The sequence below is a fragment of the Hemitrygon akajei genome, chromosome 9 (genome assembly GCF_048418815.1).
Source record: "Hemitrygon akajei chromosome 9, sHemAka1.3, whole genome shotgun sequence".
In the NCBI taxonomy this organism is placed as follows: domain Eukaryota; kingdom Metazoa; phylum Chordata; class Chondrichthyes; order Myliobatiformes; family Dasyatidae; genus Hemitrygon; species Hemitrygon akajei.
In genome coordinates, this window is record NC_133132.1 from 146,219,231 (window position 1) to 146,239,270 (window position 20,040).

Genomic DNA, 20,040 nt, shown 5'->3' on the forward strand with positions numbered 1-20,040 from the left:
GACAATCTGAAGACAAGGTTACTTTTGAAAACAGGGCAATAATTATTCTACATAATTAATTCCAGCACTTACCAATTACCTCTGGGAGGGTCAAAACAGAGCTATCAGACAGCATATCCAATCAGTGCACACTAATTTTAATGGACAAACTGAGAGGTCTCAGTAGATTTACTAAGAAGCAAATGGGTAAAAAAAAAAAGCAGATTTTAAGCGTCAGTAAGACCAAAGAGCTGATTGTGGACTAGGGCACACAAATCAATTCTCACAGAAGGATCAGAAGTGGAGCGAGTGAGCAATTTTAAGTTCCTGGGTGTCTCGACCTCTTAGAATCTAACCTGGTCCCAACATAATCAATACAGCTACAAAGAAGGCAAGACAGCGGCTATGTTTCACTAGTGGTTTGAGAAGATACACACACACACTTCTTCTCTATATTATCATACATAGCATTGCACAGCTGCTGCTAAATTTACAAATTTAGATATGGAAAGGATGCGTCCAATGGTGGGAGAGTCTAGGACAAGAGGACACAGCCGCAGGATAGAGGAGCGCCCTTTCAAAACAGATGTGGAGAAATTTCTTCAGGCAAAGTGTTGTGAATTTGTTGCCACATGCAGCTGTGGAGGCCAGGTCACTGGGTGTATTTAAGGCAAAGATTGATAGGTTCTTGATTGGACATGGCATCAAAGGTTATGGGGAGAAGGCCGGGAACTGGGGTTGAGGAGGAGATAAAAAAAAAAACAAGGATCAGCCATGATTGAATGGCGGAGCAGACTCGATACCAGATGGCCTAATTCTGCTCCTATGTCTTATGGTCTAAATTTCATGACACACGCTGGTGATATTAAACCTGATTCCGATTATGTGCTAAAACTTCTACAGATCAAGAGGAATGGTATTCTCCTTTTTCCTGATATCTGCATGGAATAAAGAAAAAACCTTAGTCATTAAACACATTTAAGATGGAGAATAAAGATAACCCTAGAATCATAAACCAGTGAGTCTCACAATGAAGCTTTTGGTGAGGATTCTTAGTGATAGAAAATTATCCAAATTTTGAGCATTTGGAAGAGCTTTGGCTGATCAGGGTCAATTAGTTTGGCTTGTGTGGGCTGGGTACGTCTTATAAACTTGACCACGTTTTGTGAGATGGGCAAGGGGACTGGTGAGAGTCAGTCAGTGGATGTTTTTCAGTCATATATTTGACAATGTTCCTCACGGTAGGTTGATCAGGACATTAGATGCAAATAATCCAAAGTGAATTGGTAGTTTGGACAATACACACAAAATGCTGGAGGAACTCAGCACGCCAGGCAGCAACTCTGGAGAAGAGTAAACAGTCAATGTTTCAGGCCTTCATCAGAACCGGAGGGAAAAAAAAACGATGAAAAGTCAGTAGGTTGGGGGTGGGGAGGAGAGAGGAGGAAGAAATACAAGGTAGTAGGTGATAGGTGAAACCAGAAGGGTGGGAGGGGTGAAGTAAAGAGCTGAGAAGTCGATTGATTGGTGAAAGAGGTAAAGGACTGGAGAAGGGGGAATCTGAGAGGACACTAGACCTCAGAAGAAAGGGAAGGGGGAGGAGCACCAGACAGAGGTGACAGGCAGAAGGTGAGAGAGGGAAAAGAGGATGGGGAATTGTAGGGGGTGTGGGTGGCCATTGCCAGAAGCTGAAGAAATCAATGTTCCTGCCATCAGATTGGAGGCTCACCAGACAGAATACAAGGTGTTGCTTCTCTAACCCGAGTGTGGCCTCATCACGACTATAGAGGAGACCATGGACCGACATGTCAGAATGGGAAGTAGAATTAAAATGGGTGGCCACTGGGAGATCCCGCTTTTACTGGCAGGCAGAGCATAGGTGCATGGTGAAGTTGTTTCCCAATCTTCGTCGGGTCTCACCAATATACAGGAGGCCACACCGGTAGCTCCAGACACAGTACATAACTCCAACAGACTCACAAGTGAAGTGTCACCTCACCTGGAAGAACTGTTTGGGGCCCTGAATAGCAATGGGGGAGGAGATGCAGCATTTGTTCCGCTTGCAAGGATAAATGCCAGGAGGAGATCGGTGGGGAGGGACGAATGGACAAGGGAGTCACGCGGGGAGCAAGGAAAGATGTGCTTGGTGGTGGGATCCCATTAGAAATGGCAAAAGTTGCAGAGAATTATGTGCTGAACGCAGAGGCTGGTGGGGTAGTAGGCGAGGACAAGAGGAACCCTATCCCTGGTGAGGTGGCGGGAAGATGGGGTGAGGGCATATGTGTCAAATGGAAGAGATGCAGTTGAGGGCAGCTTTGATGGTGGAGAAAGGGCAGCCCCTTTCTTTGAAAAGGAGGACATCTCCTTAGTTCTGGAATGGAGAAATTAAGAGTAGGGTATGGCATTTTTACAAGTTATGGAGTAGGAAGAGGTAGACTCCTGGTGAGTGTCAGTGGGTTTATAAGGCATCACTAGATAAGCTGTCTCCAGAGACAGACAGAGAAAAATTGAGAAAGGGGAGGGAGGTGTTGGAAATGAACCAGGTAAATTTGAGAGCAGGGTGGAAGTTGGAGGCAAAGTTGATGAAGTCTCCCTTCAACATACCCTTCACCCAGCTCTGTTTTGCTCTTTCTTTCTTTCTTTTTTTTTTAAACTTTTTTTATTGTTTTCAAATAGTTACAAAATAAAAGTGTATGAGAAAAAAAAAATGTTACCCAGCCCCCCTCCCCTTAACCCCTCCCCCCTAACATCCCTAAAAAAAAAGAAAGAAAAAAAAAGGAATGCCTGGATATTGGAAGATCCCCACACGCTCCACGGAGTTCGTAATAACTTTGGTGTATGCATTTATTTCTTTCCCCAAGTAACCAATTATTTCATCTTCGGAGCACCTATATATTTAATCCTGTCTTTTGTAAATAAGGGTGCCAAATTTTCAAAAATGTTTCATATTTATCTCTTAAATTTGAAATTTACCAGAGCCTTGTTTCCTGTGCTCATCTTACCGGGCTTACTGCAAAATTTATTATACAACTGTGTAACATCAAAAAACATGAATTCAAGAGATGTTGTAGTATTAATACAAATAATACTCAAAAGCCCAAAAAATCTACTAGTGCAGCACCAGTGTGCCAACTTAATGGAGTTTTGCAGAATTTTCATTTAATTCTGAACACCCATAATCACAGGCAACATTTATAATCAGACTAATGATTAGAGAACTCTGATATGATATTTATTCATAATGGAAGTGGCAGAACTGATTTTACTGACTTTACTGAAAGGTAGGGTTGTTGCTGAAACATTGGGGTACGGATGCCATCATCTCCACATCATACCCCCTGCACCAGTGAGCTTCTTTGCTGGGCTTTCAGTACGAAAGACAACCACACTCTTCTGGAAAGTTCTCTGCTATCAGGTGTCAGCTAAATTAGTCTGTCTAAACATCAGACGCTTGCCTGTGAACGCTGTCAACTCACAAACATGCAAGGAAAAGAAAATACAGTACATTAAGCCACTGTTTTTCAGGAAATCTTCGAATGTCAACGTGACATAACCCATGTAATTACATGCATTTCGATTTAGCAATTAAAGTTCAGGAGGCAATCTGTTTTTCAGCCTTCTCCCTCTTCACTGCTGTTATTTGATCCAATCACCATGTTTCAGGTTACCAAGCTGAAGTACTTTGAACCCTCCAGTCAAGTATCATGGATAGCCGTGTTAGAATGAAGAACTGATACTTAACTATGGAAGAACAAACCCTCGTACCTTGGATAGCAGTGCTAAATTTAATGTGATGCTGAGTCAGTAGCCCTACAGTCCAACAGGATCACACATACATTTGAATACTACCTGTTTAATAACAAACCATTCTATTTTAATCACAGATTCATTCAGAATGACGATGTACTACATAGGTGAAATACAGACTCTCAGGCTGAGATGATGCAAGTCATTTCCCAAAAAGAGAAATGTTATTGAAAATTCACGTGCTCATTACGTCAATGGGGAATTTCAGCAGTTTAGTGGTACTCCCCGCTGAACATCGACGGCTCCTCAGTAGAGATCGTAAAGAGCACCAAGTTTCTTGGTGTTCACCTGACGGAGAATCTCACCTGGTCTCTCAACACCAACTCCATAGCAAAGAAAGCCCAGCAGCGTCTCTACTTTCTGCGAAGGCTGAGGAAAGTCCATCTCCCACCCCCCATCCTCATCACATTCTACAGGGGTTGTATTGAGAGCATCCTGAGCAGTTGCATCACTGCCTGGTTCGGAAATTGCACCATCTCGGATCGCAAGACCCTGCAGCGGATCGTGAGGTCAGCTGAGAAGATCTCAGGGTCTCTCTTCCCACCATTACAGACATTTACACTACACGCTGCATCCGCAAAGGAAACAGCATTATGAAGGACCCCACGCACCCCTCATCCAAACTCTTCTCCCTCCTGCCATCTGGGAAAAGGCACCAGAGCATTCAGGCTCTCACGACCAGACTATGTAACAGTTTCTTCCCCCAAGCTATCAGACACCTCAATACCCGAAGCCTGGACTGACACCTTGCCCTATTGTCCTGTTTATTATTTATTGTAATGCCTGCACTGTTTTTGTGCACTTTATGCAGTCCTGTGTAGGTCTGTGTTATTTTTTTTTAAACATAGTTCAGTCTAGTTTTTGTACTGTGTCATGTAACACCAAGGTCCTGAAAAACATTGTCTCATTTTTACTATGTACTGTACCAGCAGTTATGGTCAAAATGACAATAAAAGTGACTTGACTTGACTGTTTAGAAAATCACATGGAAGTTTGGATATGATTATAAAAATATAGCTGCATTTCTTGCCAGTGAAAAAAAGAGCTTTGGAATACGAGGACTCCGAGCAGTTTAAGGAGAATCTCTTCTCTACTTTAAAGATAATTTCAAAGCCCTAATTTTCTGTTTGCACCAGCAGCAAGCTACCCATGACCCTACCAAAGCACAAAAAGTCATATGCCAATGACTTTAGTAATTTATTTGTAAGAGTTATTTATAGGGTTCAAAAACTATATTTAGAGGCAGCTGCTGCAGGACAAGGTCAAAATACAGTAACTTTATCAAACTCTATATGAACCAAGCAGCAGACGAATTTCTTTGATTTTTAAAAAAAATAAATTTGTAGCAATTAGTTCCCAGTTTCTTTATAACTCGGTGCTCTAGATGTACGGTTCTCCACTCCCTAGCATGGTAGTGTCGGTCGAGGGTGCAGCCCATGCCTGAAAGTAATCCTAAACTGTAGTGCTCCTACAATACAATTCTTAACAATTGCACCCAACAGCAAGTGACAAAAGGACTTTAGCACAATAAGCTGTGGACAAGGCCATATAAAGTGAAGGCAGTTTATTTACATTTCAGTGCGCTGGAGGCAGAACAACAGAACATTATAGCTAGAGGCCAGGAGCTACTAAAGGACAAAGACTTAAGGCAGTGCTTATAGAAACATAGAAAACCTACAGCACAATACAGGCCCTTCGGCCCACAAAGCTGTGCCGAACATGTCCTTACCTTAGAACTACCTAGGCTTACCTATAGCCCTGTTTTTCTAATGAACAGGCTGTATGATGTTCTTATTCAAATACACAGATAGTCAAGAGCTTGATTAGAATCAAGTTTAATATCATCGGCATAAGTCATGAAATTTGTTAAAATTGCAGCAGTGATAAATACAGAGAAAGAAACCCAAGTTACATTAAGTGCATGTAAGACCATAAGGTATAGGAGCACAAGTAGGCCATTCAATCATTGAACCTGCTCCACCATTCAATCAAGGGCTGATCCAATTCTTCCAGTCATCCCCATTCCCCTGCCTTCAGTCCATACTCTTTGGTGCCCTAGCTTATCAACATGTCTCTTCAATAGTAAAGTTAAAATTAGTGCAAAAGAAGTAGTGAGGTAGTTTTCATGGGTTCAATGTCCATTTAGGAATCGTATGGCAGAGGGGAAGAAGGTGTTCCTGAAATGCTGAGTGTGTACCTTCAGGCTTCTGTACCTTCTACCCGATGGTAACAGTGTGAAGAGGGCATGTACCGGTTCACATCCAAACACAATCTAAAACCAATGTAATTCAATGGTGCACAGCCAATTCAAACAATATCAAGTACTAAATATCAAACAGTAACAGCTAAACACTAGCCCTAAATTTCAAAGTTAAGAAAAAAAAAGAAATATCCATGTAAAGTAATGATCATACAAGAGGGGTGAATGTGGTTTTTTGGAACATACACACTTTCAGTGGTAGAATATATTAACTTTCGTTGTGGAGCCACATCTTGAAATGCAATTGCCCTCCTCTACCCAGCTTCTGTTTTGCTTCTTTTGGAGTAACATTTCTATACTCATTTCTATTCAAGATGCAACTTCCTGTACACAAGCATAAAGGAGGATGAAATAATTGTCACTCCAGCTCTGATGCAGGGCAAAAAAAACCCCACAAGAACAATAAACATAAATACACAATACAGCTTATATACATAGATTGATTGTACATCCATAAAAGTGACGCTAGGTACAGGAGTGTCTGCACACAAGGCGACTGACAGGAAACGATATAGTGGTGGTTAGTGGGTGGAGGTGTTAATCAGCCTTACTGCTTGGGGAAAAATAACTTTTTCAGAATCAGGTTTAATATCACGAGCACATCATGAAATTTGTTGGCTTGCGACAGCGGTACATCGCAATACATAGGAAAAACTATAAATTACCATACATAAAAATAAATTAGTGCAGAATGGGGGAGGGGGGAATACTGAGGTAGTGTTTATGAACTCATCGTCCATTCAGAAATCTAATGGCGGAGGGGAAAGAGGCTGTACCTGAAATGATGAGTGTGTCTTCAGGCTCTTGTACCACCTCGTTGGTGGCAGCAGAGAGAAGAGGGCATGTCCTGGGTGATGGGGGCCCTGAGTGGATGTTATCTTTCTGAGGCATCTCCTTTTCAAGGTGTCCTGGATACTGGGAAGGCTAATACCCATGATGCAGTGGGCAGGGTTTACAGCTTCCTGCAATGTTTTCTGATCCTGTGCAGTGGCCCCTCCATACCATACCGTTCAGAATGCTCTCCATGGTACATCTTTAGAAATTTGCGAGTGGCTTAGTAACATAACAAATTCTCCTTAAACTCCTAATGAAATATACCTGCTGCTGTGCCTTTTGTAATTGCATCAATATGTTGGGTCCTGGATAGATCTTCAGAGATGTTGACACCCAGGAACTTGAAACTGCTCACCCTTTCCACCTCTGGTCCCTCGATAAGGACTGGTGTGCATTCCCTCAACATCCCCTTTCTGAAGTCCACAATCGATTTCTTCGTCTCACTGATGTTGGATGCAAGGTTGTTGCTGCAAAACTAACCAGCTGATCTATCTCACTCCTCTACACCCGAAGATCTGCCAATAGTTGTGCCACCAGCAAGTTTATAGATGGCATTTGAGCTGTGCCTAGCCTCACAATCAAGGGGGTAGAGGGAGTAGAGCAGTGGGCTAAGCATACATCCTCAAGTCTGGTAGTCTTGGTGTGGACTGGTGCACCTCCCTGATGGGAAAGGGACACCAGCCCATGGGCAGGGTGGGTGGGATCTTTCATGACATTACTGACCCTTTTCTGGCACCTTTCTGTATATATACACCCTTGGTGGCGCATAGGCAGGTGCTGGTGATGTGTTGGGCAGTATTGACTGGCCATTGTACAGCCTCCCTCTCCACCGCTGTGCAGTTTCTGCAGCAGGCAAGGATGCTCTCTACTGCTCATCTGTAGAACGGTGCGAGTAGAGATGTACATAGTCCAGCTCTCTTCAGCTTCATCAGAAAGCAAGAGACCTTGGTGAGCTTCCCCAACCAACTAGGATGTACTCTGGGACCATGAAAGGTTGTGTGAGAAATGCACTCCCAGGAGATTGAAGCTGCTGATATAAAGAGGGGTGTGAGTGGTACAAGCTTTCCCAAGTCGATAGCCATCTTTTTCTTGTTGACATGGAGGAAGAGGTTACTTTCCTGTCACCAGGCCTTGAGATCTTCCACCTCGTCTTTGTAGGCCATTATCAACGCTGGTGTTCCGCCCCGCCACCACTGTGTCATTGGCAAACTTGACAATGTGACAACTTAGATGTGAGCCCGTGCAGCCATATGTGAGCAGAGTGTACAGCGGGGGGCTCAGCAACTTGAGGCACACCCATGTTGAGGACGATGGGGAGGGAGAAGCATTTGTACATTCTGACTGTCTCACGTCTGTTGGTTAGGTAGTCCAACACCCAGCTGCACAGTGATATATTCAGACTGAGGAGTAACTCAATATTCTCCAACAATATCCAAATAACATTCCCATGTAATACTTGATATTTGGCAACTGCTCTCGTGCCAACAATTTTATATTTAAAAATGCCTAAGCTATGCCACATATTTAATATCCTTTCAGAATCTTACAACATAGAAACATAGAAAACCTACAGCACAATACATGCCCTTTGGCCCACAAAGTTGTGCCAAACATGTCCCTACCTTAGAAATTACTAGGGTTACCCATAGCCCTCTATTTTCTAAGGTTCATGTACCTATCCAAAAGTCTCTTAAAGGACTCTATCGTATCCACCTCCACCACCGTCGCCGGCAGCCCATTCCATGCACTCACCACTCTCTGAGTAAAAGACTTACCCCTGACATCTCCTCTGTACCTACTTCTAAGAACCTTAAACCTGCGTCCTCTTGTGGCAATCATTTCAACCCTGGGAAAAGCCTCTGACTATTCACACGATCAATGCCTCTCATCATCTTATACACCTCTATCAGGTCATCTCTCATCATCCATCGCTCCAAGGAGAAAAGGCCAAGTTCACTCAACCTATTCTCATAAGGCATGCTCCCCAATCCAGGCAACATCCTTGTAAATATCCTCTGCACTCTTTCTATGGTTTCCACGTCCTTCCTGTAGTGAGGCAACCAGAACTGAGCACAGTACTCCAAAAGTGGGGTCTGACCAGGGTCCTATATAGCTGCACCTGTTTGTATGGTAAAACCTTCCGTCTGTACTCATCTATAAAAGGATGCTACCTGTACGCAAGTCTGAATGCTCAGCCTGTACAAATAACTTATTTTGCTTCATGCAGTTCAAAATTTATTAACGCTCTGGGTTCTCATTTCTATGGCTATTCATAGAGAATTTTTAAAAATTAGTGATATATTTTGCAATGGTGGCTGACCCATTCTTTAAATGGATTGGGAAGAACTTAGAACCTTCTAGGGTCTGACTCCAGATCATTCAAATCCATTGTTATGTTATTTATGTTAAATGCCAAACCTCCCACCATATGAAGTTTAAATTCATTCTTTTGTGATGCTTTTTAGAGCTATAATAAATTCAAAATAAACAAAGCTGGGATTCTTTTTGATATTAATTTGAATATCGTACATTTCAACATTACATTAAAAGAAACGGAAAAGCAATTGTTTTCTTCGTGATCAACTTCCCTCGCAGCGTGTACGTACAAAGCTATGCAGCGAGTTAAACACTTTCTCAAAAATCACCCGAGATAGAAGCTCTCTTCTGGCTTTTTAAGTAAAAAGAGAGTTTGCTGTTTCAGGGGCAGATATAGAGAGGATACAGTTGCTGAAGGGTCTTGGCCTGAAACGTCAACTGTACTCTTTTCCATAGATTCTGCCTGGCCTGCAGGGTTCCTCCAAAATTTTGTGTGTGTTGGTCAGAGGATAGAGATGTATGTCTTTCTACCGTGTACCTCAAATTGAACAAAAGAAATCTACGCAGGAAATTATATAAAAACAGCTTGCCGACAGGAAGTGTCATTCATACAGAATGAACTACACTGCACCTCTAGAGGTCCAAACTGAAACATATCTCAGAATCCTGCTCATCATCACCAACATATGTCGTGAAATTTGTTAACTCAGCAACAGCAGTACATCTAAGACCAGTCTATTGAAGATGGGGTGAGGGGTTATTCACTCCAACAAGTAATCAAGTCCTTGTCAAATGCAGCAGAAGAAATCATTAATTGAATTTGGATTAAAAGGAAAGACAATAACTGGGCTGCAAGATGAAGACAGGAGGGTATGAAACTGAGGGGGATGTATCAGGGACACCAGGTAGCACTGTTCAGCCCTCTGGAGAATTCATGGGCTTATCAACGAAACTTCAAAGGAGGGTGCCCACCTGATGACCCCGAGGGTGCCCACCTACCCTCCTTGTCACCACTCCAAGCCCACTGCCAACATTGAGAGTGCTGATTTACCATCGGGATTGAAACATCAAGTCCTATTAGCTCTACTTTCAAAGCACGATAATATAGAAAGAAAAAAGTAAATCAATTAAAGTATACACATGTATATTAAATAGATTAAAAATAGTGCACAGAAATAATGTATATTAAAATAAAGTGAGGTAGTGTTCATGGGTTCAATGTCCATTTTGGAATCGGATGGCAGAGGGGAAGAAGCTGTTCCTGAATTGCTGAGTGTGTGCCTTCAGGCTTCAATGCCTCCTTCCTGTCAGTATCAATGAGAAGAGGGCAAGTGCCGGCGATGGGTGTCCTTAATAATGGACGCCGTCTTTCTGAAGCATTGCTCTTTGAAGATATCTTGGATACTGTGGAGACCAGTACCCTGACAGCTTTCTGTAGCCTCTTTCAAATCTGATTCTTTCTCCCCCTAGCAGTTTTCACTTTTGTGTGGTGCCAGGTTCCTTGCCTGTTGTTGCCATTGAAAGTCACTTCTATGTGAACATGCAAAAGCCAATAAGCTACCTATACAAAGAAAGCTCGAGGAAAAGAAATACAACTCTATTGTACCCAATTTCTATATCTCTTCCTGTTGTCAACAGATAACCATCAGAACCAACAGATGCTATAAATCAACAGGATGGAGAAATTCACCTGCAGGAAAGAAAGTTTGCTACCAATTCTAACACATCATTCTAAAGGCAAGTATACCCAGCTTCCCGGGACTCCACCTACCACCTTTCTTTCACAATAGTTGGTCAATTTTGAAATAATGGCCCATCTTTACAGTTGTATATTCTTCACTATTTTATGCAGGTTTGCAGTTCAACATTTTACATTTCCTGATTCAAAACTTCATTCCCTGATATAAGCAACAGTCACATAGCTGTTCTGAAATGAAAAATCTAATTGCCATTCATTTGTCAGTGATCAGACTGGACAAAGTACTTGAGGAACCATCCAATTACAGTCTTGGGACAATCTGTGGTCTCTGTCACCTATTAGTTCAGCATTAACTGTTCTTCTCCTGCTGTTTCACACTGAATTGGCAGCCATCACAGAGTATGCCAAAACTCTTACTTAATCTTGACAAAGATCAGCTAGCTAAGAACAGGCTAGAAAACATGGGAATTGCCCAGCTGTGTGTGCAGGGTACCATACCCAAGTTCAATCTCAAAAAGAAAAACAATTATGAATGCCATTTACTCTGATGAGTAGGTTTAAAATTGTTCACTTTGGAGTTTGATTTGTCAGGATACAATAAAGCTTTTTGCTAAAATGACAATGTGCAAGATTAATCTCATGACTGGTTCTCATGACAACACCAGCAAACAGTTAACTAAGGCAAATTAGAAATAAGTGGAACAATGGAAGAACAGAATAAAATTGTTTTCATTATTTTGAAAAAAGATCTTTGAAGTTCTGGTTCATAGCATTCGGCATGCATAATTAATTATCAATGATAGAATTTGAGATCTGAGCGAGAGAAACCACAAAATTTAAAGTATTCACTAAGGACAACATGACAGTTGTTTATTTCTCTTGATAACTACTGCTTGAAGTAATTTGGTGCATCTGGATTTGACTCAATTACAATAACTGAAACATCACAAATATATTCTTGACAGCACTGAAATGTTTCAAATATAACTTCAGCCAAACAAGGCTGTAGGAATTGTAGTTGATTCAATACATCCATCTATTCTGAAAGCAGTCAGAATTACATAAATTTTCCAGTACAACAGATAACCCACGGGTTTTTCCACCTATTTGGAGTGATGACATTATGTACGACCCAGATTATCACATTGCAGTTGAGATGGAATCAATGTTTCGGATACATTTGGTGCCTTTAAACATCATAATAGCACTAACTCACAATTCTTTACCCTCCTCCCCCAAGTAGTCATTCAAAAGCAGTTCAAAAAAATGCTCTGGCTAACACACCTGCTGTACAAACTTTAGTAAACAACCTCACGGTGGCCAAACATTTCCCATTCCAACATGTCGGTCCATGACTCCTCTTGTGTCACGTTGAGGCCATCCTTAGGGTGGAGGAGTAAACCTTATATTCCTTCTGGGTAGCCTCCAACCAGATGGCATGAATATTAATTTCTCCTTCCGGTAAAAGAAATTTCCCTTCCCCTCTTCTATTCCCTGCTCTGTTCCCTTACCTCTTCACCTGCCCATCACCTCCCCTCTGGGTCCCCTCCTATGATCCACTCTCCTCTCCTATCAGATTCCTTCATCTCCAGCTCTTTACCTTTCCCACCCACCTGGCTTCACCTATCACCTTCTACCTATCCTCCTTCCCCTCCCCCAACCTTTTTATTCAGGCGCCTCCTCGCCCCCCCCCCCCCCCCGCTTTCCAGTCCAGAAGAAAGGGCTCAGCCAGAAATGTCAATTGTTTATTCGTTTCTATATAGAAGCTGCCTGGCCTGCTGAGTTCCCCAGAATTTTGTGTGGGTTGCTTCAGTCAACATTTGTTGCCTCATAACCGAAAGAATCACAGAAAGCTTATAAAAACTCCAGTGTATTTAAACTAAGTATACATCAATCCTTGTTCCTTAAACAAGCTCAAAACTACTGAAAGTCCCCTTCCCCTTGAATTTTAAAAGTACCTTACCTTGACAAACAGTTCTATTTCAGGATCCTTGTCTAATCCATTGACAGGAGCCAGAGCTGCCATGTCAAAGTGATTCTTGGTCCTCTGATCACTGTTCCTCACCTCAGAGCTTCAAAAATCCACTTGGAACCATAAATACATTCTCCCTCCAGGACAGTTCCAGCAAATTCCAAAGACCATCGAGTCACACTCAATGCACCTCTGACACCCAAAGCAAAAACCAGAAGTTTAAAATCGGTTTACAGGTGTACTGGTCCTCAGACAGGAACAAGGGCAGTCTCTTTTCCTTTCGTGTAGCACTCCTCTCCAACAACTTCTATTAATTGTATGTGTTGTAAGTGAGATAGCAAAGCAGCCGAAAATAGTACTGAGTGGAAAGAGGCTGGGTTGCACACAGAGGGTGGAGCCTGCCTCCGTCAGCAAACACTGATCTCCTTTTATTTATTTTCTATTAAGCTCAGGCAGAAAGCTGCAGCGGTTGAATAATGCGGCCATAAATGTCAAACACACAGATTAATCTCTGTAAACAGATGTTTAGCTGTTCGGACTCTTTCACTGACAGGAAAACTAACATGTAGCCTGAGAGCAAGGCGTTTGACAAAATACATCTACAGGTAGATTAATCATTAGTGGAGGAAGCAGCCTGCCTCTGTGTGTCTGTGTCTCTGTGTGCTCGAGTGTGTTGGATGTAGTGAAATCACCCAGAGGCAATTTCAGTGGTTTTGCTCTCAGTAAATTACACACCAAGTTCTCGGACTGAAACTAGAGATGCGCTGTGTTTGTTTTACACCTTAAAAATAACCTGCATGAATATTACAAATTCAGCAGTACGTAGGTTGTGGTGATGCTGGTTCTACTTTTAAATTCATGGGAACAACTGTTTCTTTAGGGCATCCATTTCTTATAATATAGCATCTTCACACCTGAATAAAAAAAAACTTTAAAAAGAGCAGAAATCAGCTCAGATGTGGATGGTTTGAGTTTAGGCTTGTAACTGGGTTCAATACAACCACAACCACCTCTCATTTAACTTCAGCAAAGCCAAAGGAACCATTATTTACTACAGGAGGAAGAAACTGGAGATCTATGATCCAGTCCTCACTAGGAGATTGGGGAGAAGAGTGTCAATAACCTTAAATTCCTTAGTGTTATCTTATCAGAGGATGTCCTAGGACCAGCACACAAGTGCCACAAAGAATACACAACAGCACCTTGACTTTCTTACAAGTTTTCACAGATTCAGCATATCATCCATAACTTAAACTTCTATAGATGTACAGTGGAGAGTGCCCTGACTGGTTACATCACAGCCTGGTATGGAAAGAGCAATGCCCAGTAATGGAAAAGCCAACAAGTGCAGATACAAGTGCAAGCACTTACATATGACTGTAGAAGTGGCATTACTTTCTTGCCAAAAACACTTCAACACTGACCAAAAGTACTTCATTGTCTGCAATATGCTGTGCGAGATTCAAAGATCGCAATGGGCACTACTGAAATGCAAGCTTGTTATAGTAATAGTGGGGGTGATGTAATGGAGGGGGGGGGGAAGGGGGACAGGAGGCATCCCCCATTTTGGATTGGAGGGTTCTAGGAAGGAGGTACAGAAGCCTGAAGGCACACACTCAGCGATTCAGTTACAGCTTCTCCCCTCTGCCATCTGATTTCTAAATGAACATTGGACCCATGAACACTATTTAAACATTTCTATTTTTGCACTACTTATTTTAATTTTATATTTATATTCAGGTTTTTTTTCCTACATTCATCATGTATTTCACTGTACTGCTGTCGCAAAGTTCACAAACTTCACAACACATGCAGGTGATATTAACCAGATTTTGATCCTATTTCATTCAGCCGTACAGTGCTTCAACTGTCCCATCAGCTTCTTTGAGACAAGGGAACAAACCAGCATCAAACACATCAAACTATACACTTTATGCCTCAATGGTTCCACCATCCACAACCTGTGCACACTAGGGGCATCATAAATGTCAGGAGCACATGCTACTGAGAGGAGCCTTGATACAGGGCCACCATGTCCAATTCTAAGTGCTGGGAGATCAGCAATGAGCATTTGGAATGACTCAGTTCGCTCATACAGCAGTAAAATCTAGTTGTCAATATCCACAGGAAATCTGACAATTGTTAATTACACGATTGATTTAATGGGTCAACTCCACGTTTGAGCACTGTCAGGAAGCAGGCTGTAAGTAAATATATAAACTGAATCTGAGAAGATTAATTTGCTTGCACCATGAAACAGTACACATTCTGATGACGAAGAGCAGCTGGCACACCATGTATGTTTACAAGGATAAATGTAAAAGGACATTTAGAGTCATAGAAAAACAGCACAGAAAGACCCTTCGGCGCAGCTAGTCCACGCTGAAACATTTAAATTGCCTGCTCACATCAACCTGCACCCAGACCACAACCTTCCGTACCCCTATATGCCATGTACTCATCCAAACTCCTCTCAAACGTTGAAATGGATCTCGCACGCACCACATGCGCTGGCAGTTCGTCCCAAACTCTCACTACCCTCTAAGTGAAGAGGTTCCACCCCCCCACCCATGTACCCCTTATATTTTTAACCAATGACCTCTAGTTTTAGCCCCACCCAACCTCAGGGTAAATGCAAGCAGGCTTTTTCTACTATCTATACCACTCAATTTTGTATACCTCCTATCAAATCTCCACGCAATCTTCTACGTTCCAAGGAATAAATGTACTAACTTATTCAATCTTTCCTTATAACTCAGGTCCTCTAGGCCCAGAAATACCCTAGCAATGTTCTCTATAGTTGTTCAACATTATTTATCTCTTTCTTGTAGGTAGGAGACCAAAACTGCACACAATACTCCAAATTAGGTCTCACAAACGTCTTATACAACTTCAACATAACATCCCATCTCCGGTACTCAATACTCTAATTTATGAACGCCTATGATTCAAAAGCTTTCTTTACAACCCTAGCTACCTGTCATGCTACTTTCAATGAATTATGGATCTGAATTCCCAGATCCCTTTATTCTAGTGCACTCCTCAGTGCCCAACCATTCACTGTGTAAGACTTACCTTGGTTGGTCCTACCAAAGTACAATGCCTTACACTTGTCTGCATTAAATTCCATCTGCCATTTTTCAGCCCATTTTCACAGCCGGTCCAGATCTTGCTGCAAGCTCTGACAGCCTTCTTCATTTTCCACTACACCCCCAATCTTGGTGTCGTCCACAAATTTGCTGATCCACATTATCATCCAGATCGTTGATATTGTTGACAAACAACAAAGGACCAGCACTGACCCCTGCAGCACGCCACCTCCCTGTGATAGGCCTCGAGTCAAAGAGACGACCAACTACTATCACCCTCTGGCTTCTCTCTACACAAAGAGAATGTCCAATCTAATTCAAGAGCTCTAACAAACATTTCACACATTCCATTTCCAGCTTTTCTGCTCTTTTCCAACACTATTTCCTAGTACAGTGTATTTTATAGATTGGGTCCATGAGAAGCTAACCAAAGCACTTTTATTAAAATTAAAACATGGCTTTCAGAATTTCAAATCAGAATTTTACATAACTGGTAAAAAAAAAATGATCTTAACATAATTTTGAAGGTTTTACTTTAAGTTCAAACACTGAGTCTGCCAAGATTTGGATAAAGTAAACAACAGTTACTGAACAATTGGCCCCGAGATCACAAGTTCAAATTCCACTAGAACACGCAATGAACCTGAACTTTGGGCAAAGTCTCAAAAATATAACGAAGACTTGTCCAGTAATTGCTATAATGCAGCTACCTTAGAGAAGTGTTGCCTAAGGAAAGAGAGAAAGGGAATAAAGGCAAAGGGTTTCTCTTTTCTTTACCACTTTACTGTGCCTGGATAAATAGCTGTTTGAGATAACACAAGGTATTACAGAAATGGAAACCTCATTCATTTATATACCCCGAAAGCCTTCTACAAATACCCAGAGAGAAACCTAACTACACAAACATCGCGAGTGGAATTTTTCAGCTATGACAAAAGTGAAATTGACAAAACTGACAAAAGCTCAGTTTTATATTAACTCAATATTATTAGGTACAGATAAAAAAAAAACGGATGGGATTTGAAATAGACAGTAACTCTGCTATGGTCATTCCTCTATCACAGAAAATGAACATTGCTTCCATTACCTAGTCCAATTTGATGCCATAGTTGTCCAAGACTTTAGTACTACTCTCTACATTTGAGTTCAAACTGCATTTTGGAGTTGCTTGCTCCATTTTGAGGAAAGTACGGTTATCCACTAATTTTTCAATGAATATTTTAATTTGGAAAATCACGAATGAAAATAACATGTTAGACAGGCCCTGAACAAGTGTGAGACTTATGATGTGGAGTAGTAAAGGAAACAAGAGACCCCAGATTCTGGAATAACCTGCTAAAGAAACTCAGTATCTGTGGGAGGGGTGGATGGAACTGACCATGTTTCAGACTGAAACACTGCTTCAGGTTTATAACTGATGACTATATACCTATACTGCATCAACACATTGGAAGCACAGAAAAACAGCAATGTAAGACTAGAGCAGCAGGCAAAGCACAAAAATCAAGAAATTCAGAAGCACAGTGGTACAGGCCATACCTTGGTTACAAATACCAGCACTCCTTTCACGTTCTGCAGGTATATGACCAGTATTTTCCACTTCCAACTTTTAAAATGCAATATGCAAGTAGAACTGTTCCAAATAATTAATTTGAACTAATTGGGACAAAAAACATGATTTGCATGGTGTAACCTCCTCTGATTTAATCCCATCACCCAGCATTTGATCCATAACACTATGTCTAAGCATTTCAAATGCTCATCTGGATGCTACTTAAATGGTGTCAGAGAACCAGCTTTAACTACTCTCTCAGGCAGTGAATTCCACGTACTTTCCATACTCTAGTGAAGTTCCCCTTTCATTTTCACTATAAATATGCTCTCCCCAACCCCAAAACATGTGTTTTCCAGTTTTATTTACTTCTGACATGGGGAACAGCTTCCTATGCTGTACCCTATCTATATCCCTTTAAAAAAAATTTATATACCCCTCTCATTGCCCTTCTTATTGCCCTCTGTTCCACGGAGAACAGACCTAGCTTCTCTAGGCCTTCTTCATAACCAAAATGCTCCATCCCAGGCAACATCCTGATGAACCACAAAGACAAAAAAAACCTGTGGGTGCTGGACGGACACGGACACCTGGAGAAACTCAGCAGGCCAGGCAGCAGCTATGAGAAAAAGCAAACAATCAACATTTTGGACCAAGACCCTTAATGAGTCCAGGTGAAGGGTCTCAGTCAGAAACGTTGAACGTTTACTCTCAATAGACAGTGCCTGGCCTGCAGGGCTCTTCCAGCATTTTGTGTTTGGTGCTAACATTCTGGTGAATCTCCTCCATTTCCTTTTAAGCATCTTTGGGCTCTTTGTGCAAATGTCAAACAGTTTCTGGAGCTTTTGTGGGTCCTGATGAAGGGTCTCAGCCCAAATCATCCACTCTTTATTCCTTTCCATAGACGCTACCTGACCTGCCAAGTTCCTCCAGCATTTTAGATATTATTCAGGAGTTCTTGTTCTCCTTTACATACAATGTTTACCCCTCCTCCCTCACCGCCCACATCCTCCTGCCCATCCACATCTTGTGCTGTGCAGGTGTGAACAGAATCTAAGCATTACATACACCAATCGGGAAGGAAGTCAAGGAAGGAAGCAAGATGAGCTCAACTGATTGGGAGTAGGTTGTACCACAACTGACCTCAGTCAACCACAAACCTGCTTTTTCATGCTATCTGATTGAATCAGGCCTAGGAATTAGTCAGAATGATGGGAAACAAGTAAAACTACATAACTACTATTTAGTAATTACAGCAAGATTGTCCAGCTACTCCAGGAAAGCTGAATTAAATCCACCTGTGAAAACTCTTAGCACTTCTAACCTTGACACCTTTTCATTATCGACATGTTACCCTTGCACACTATTGCCACTAATCTGAATTCCTTTGCTTTCTTGGGTGTGCTAGACCATTTTAAAAAATACTGATACAAATATTAGTTAATGAAAAAGGTAATCAACACCCTTCTAAAATCTCAATGTTAATTATCAAAGCTAGCTGAGCACGATGGTGTGGTGGGGTGGCAATGATAGTGTGGTTAGCACAAAGCTTTACATCACAGGCGACCTGGGTCCAATCTTTCTGCCTGTACGGAGGTTGCACCTTCTCCCCAGGTTTCCTCCAGCTGCTCCGGCTTTCTCCCACAGTCCAAAGATGGACCAGTTGTTAGATGAATTGGTCATTGTAAATTGCCCCGTGATTAGGCTCAGATTAATTTGGGGGGCTGGTGGGCGGCATAGCTCAAAGGGCCAGAAGGGCCTTGACAATACATTTTTAAAAAATAGAAATAAACTGGTGAAGGCATCACGTATTTGTGGTGATAATTTTAACTGTAAGATTGACACTGATTAGATGTCCTTGTCATATTCCTTTCTGTTGACCATAACAGCAAAGATGGCACAGATCACTCAAGAAGCGAAAGTTAAATCTGAATTCATGAATTAAAACTGAGCAACAATGAATTGTAACATCTTTCTCAATGTCTTTCAGAAATGTGCGTTTTAGAATATTTTGCAAAATTGTCAATACAACTCGGGTAGATGAAAAGGATCTAGTGCATTCCTAGTGTATGTGACAAATAAACACTCCGCTGGCTTCCAGCCAGGTACAAGTATCGACTATAACCGACATTTCAATGACAAACTCTGGGATGGAAGCTCGAGATGAGTTTATTTGAACTCAGGTAGACTTTAAAACGAAACCACCAGAAAACTTTTGTACAAGCAAAAATTTTATTCCTGGTTTAACAGAGATTTGAGCTCACACAAAAAAATAATTAAAGCCCTAACATCAAAATTTCGACCTCATGTTCAGGATTCTTTCACCAAAATAGCAGTTTTTGTGAATTACAAGGACATAATCTTCTTCATCATTCAAGAGCTTGTCTTTCACAAATTTAACAGATTTGCTGTAGAATTATTCTTCTTTCAGTTTTGAGAACACTCTACAATAAATAGAGTTCATGCTGTCAACGTTATTTCTTGATCTTTAAACCTGGGAATAAAGTTGAAAACTCCAATTCGACTATCAGC

At 41.6% G+C, this 20,040-nt stretch overlaps 1 protein-coding gene across 4 annotated transcripts in view; it reads right to left on the reverse strand.

Moving 5' to 3' along the window:
- The window catches only part of LOC140733628 (chloride intracellular channel protein 5-like), a 129,169-nt gene that overhangs the window by 63,388 nt on the left and 45,741 nt on the right, over positions 1–20,040 (reverse strand). The window contains exon 1 of one of the 4 annotated variants that reach the window (XM_073057212.1): positions 12,859–13,224. The exons of 2 other annotated variants lie outside the window; for them this stretch is intronic. In XM_073057212.1, the coding sequence (XP_072913313.1) occupies positions 12,859–12,921 (63 nt within the window). In that variant the 5' untranslated portion in view covers positions 12,922–13,224. Of the gene's footprint in view, positions 1–12,179; positions 12,273–12,858; positions 13,225–20,040 lie in introns of those variants that run through there. One more of the 4 variants, XM_073057213.1, reaches the window with a different exon arrangement.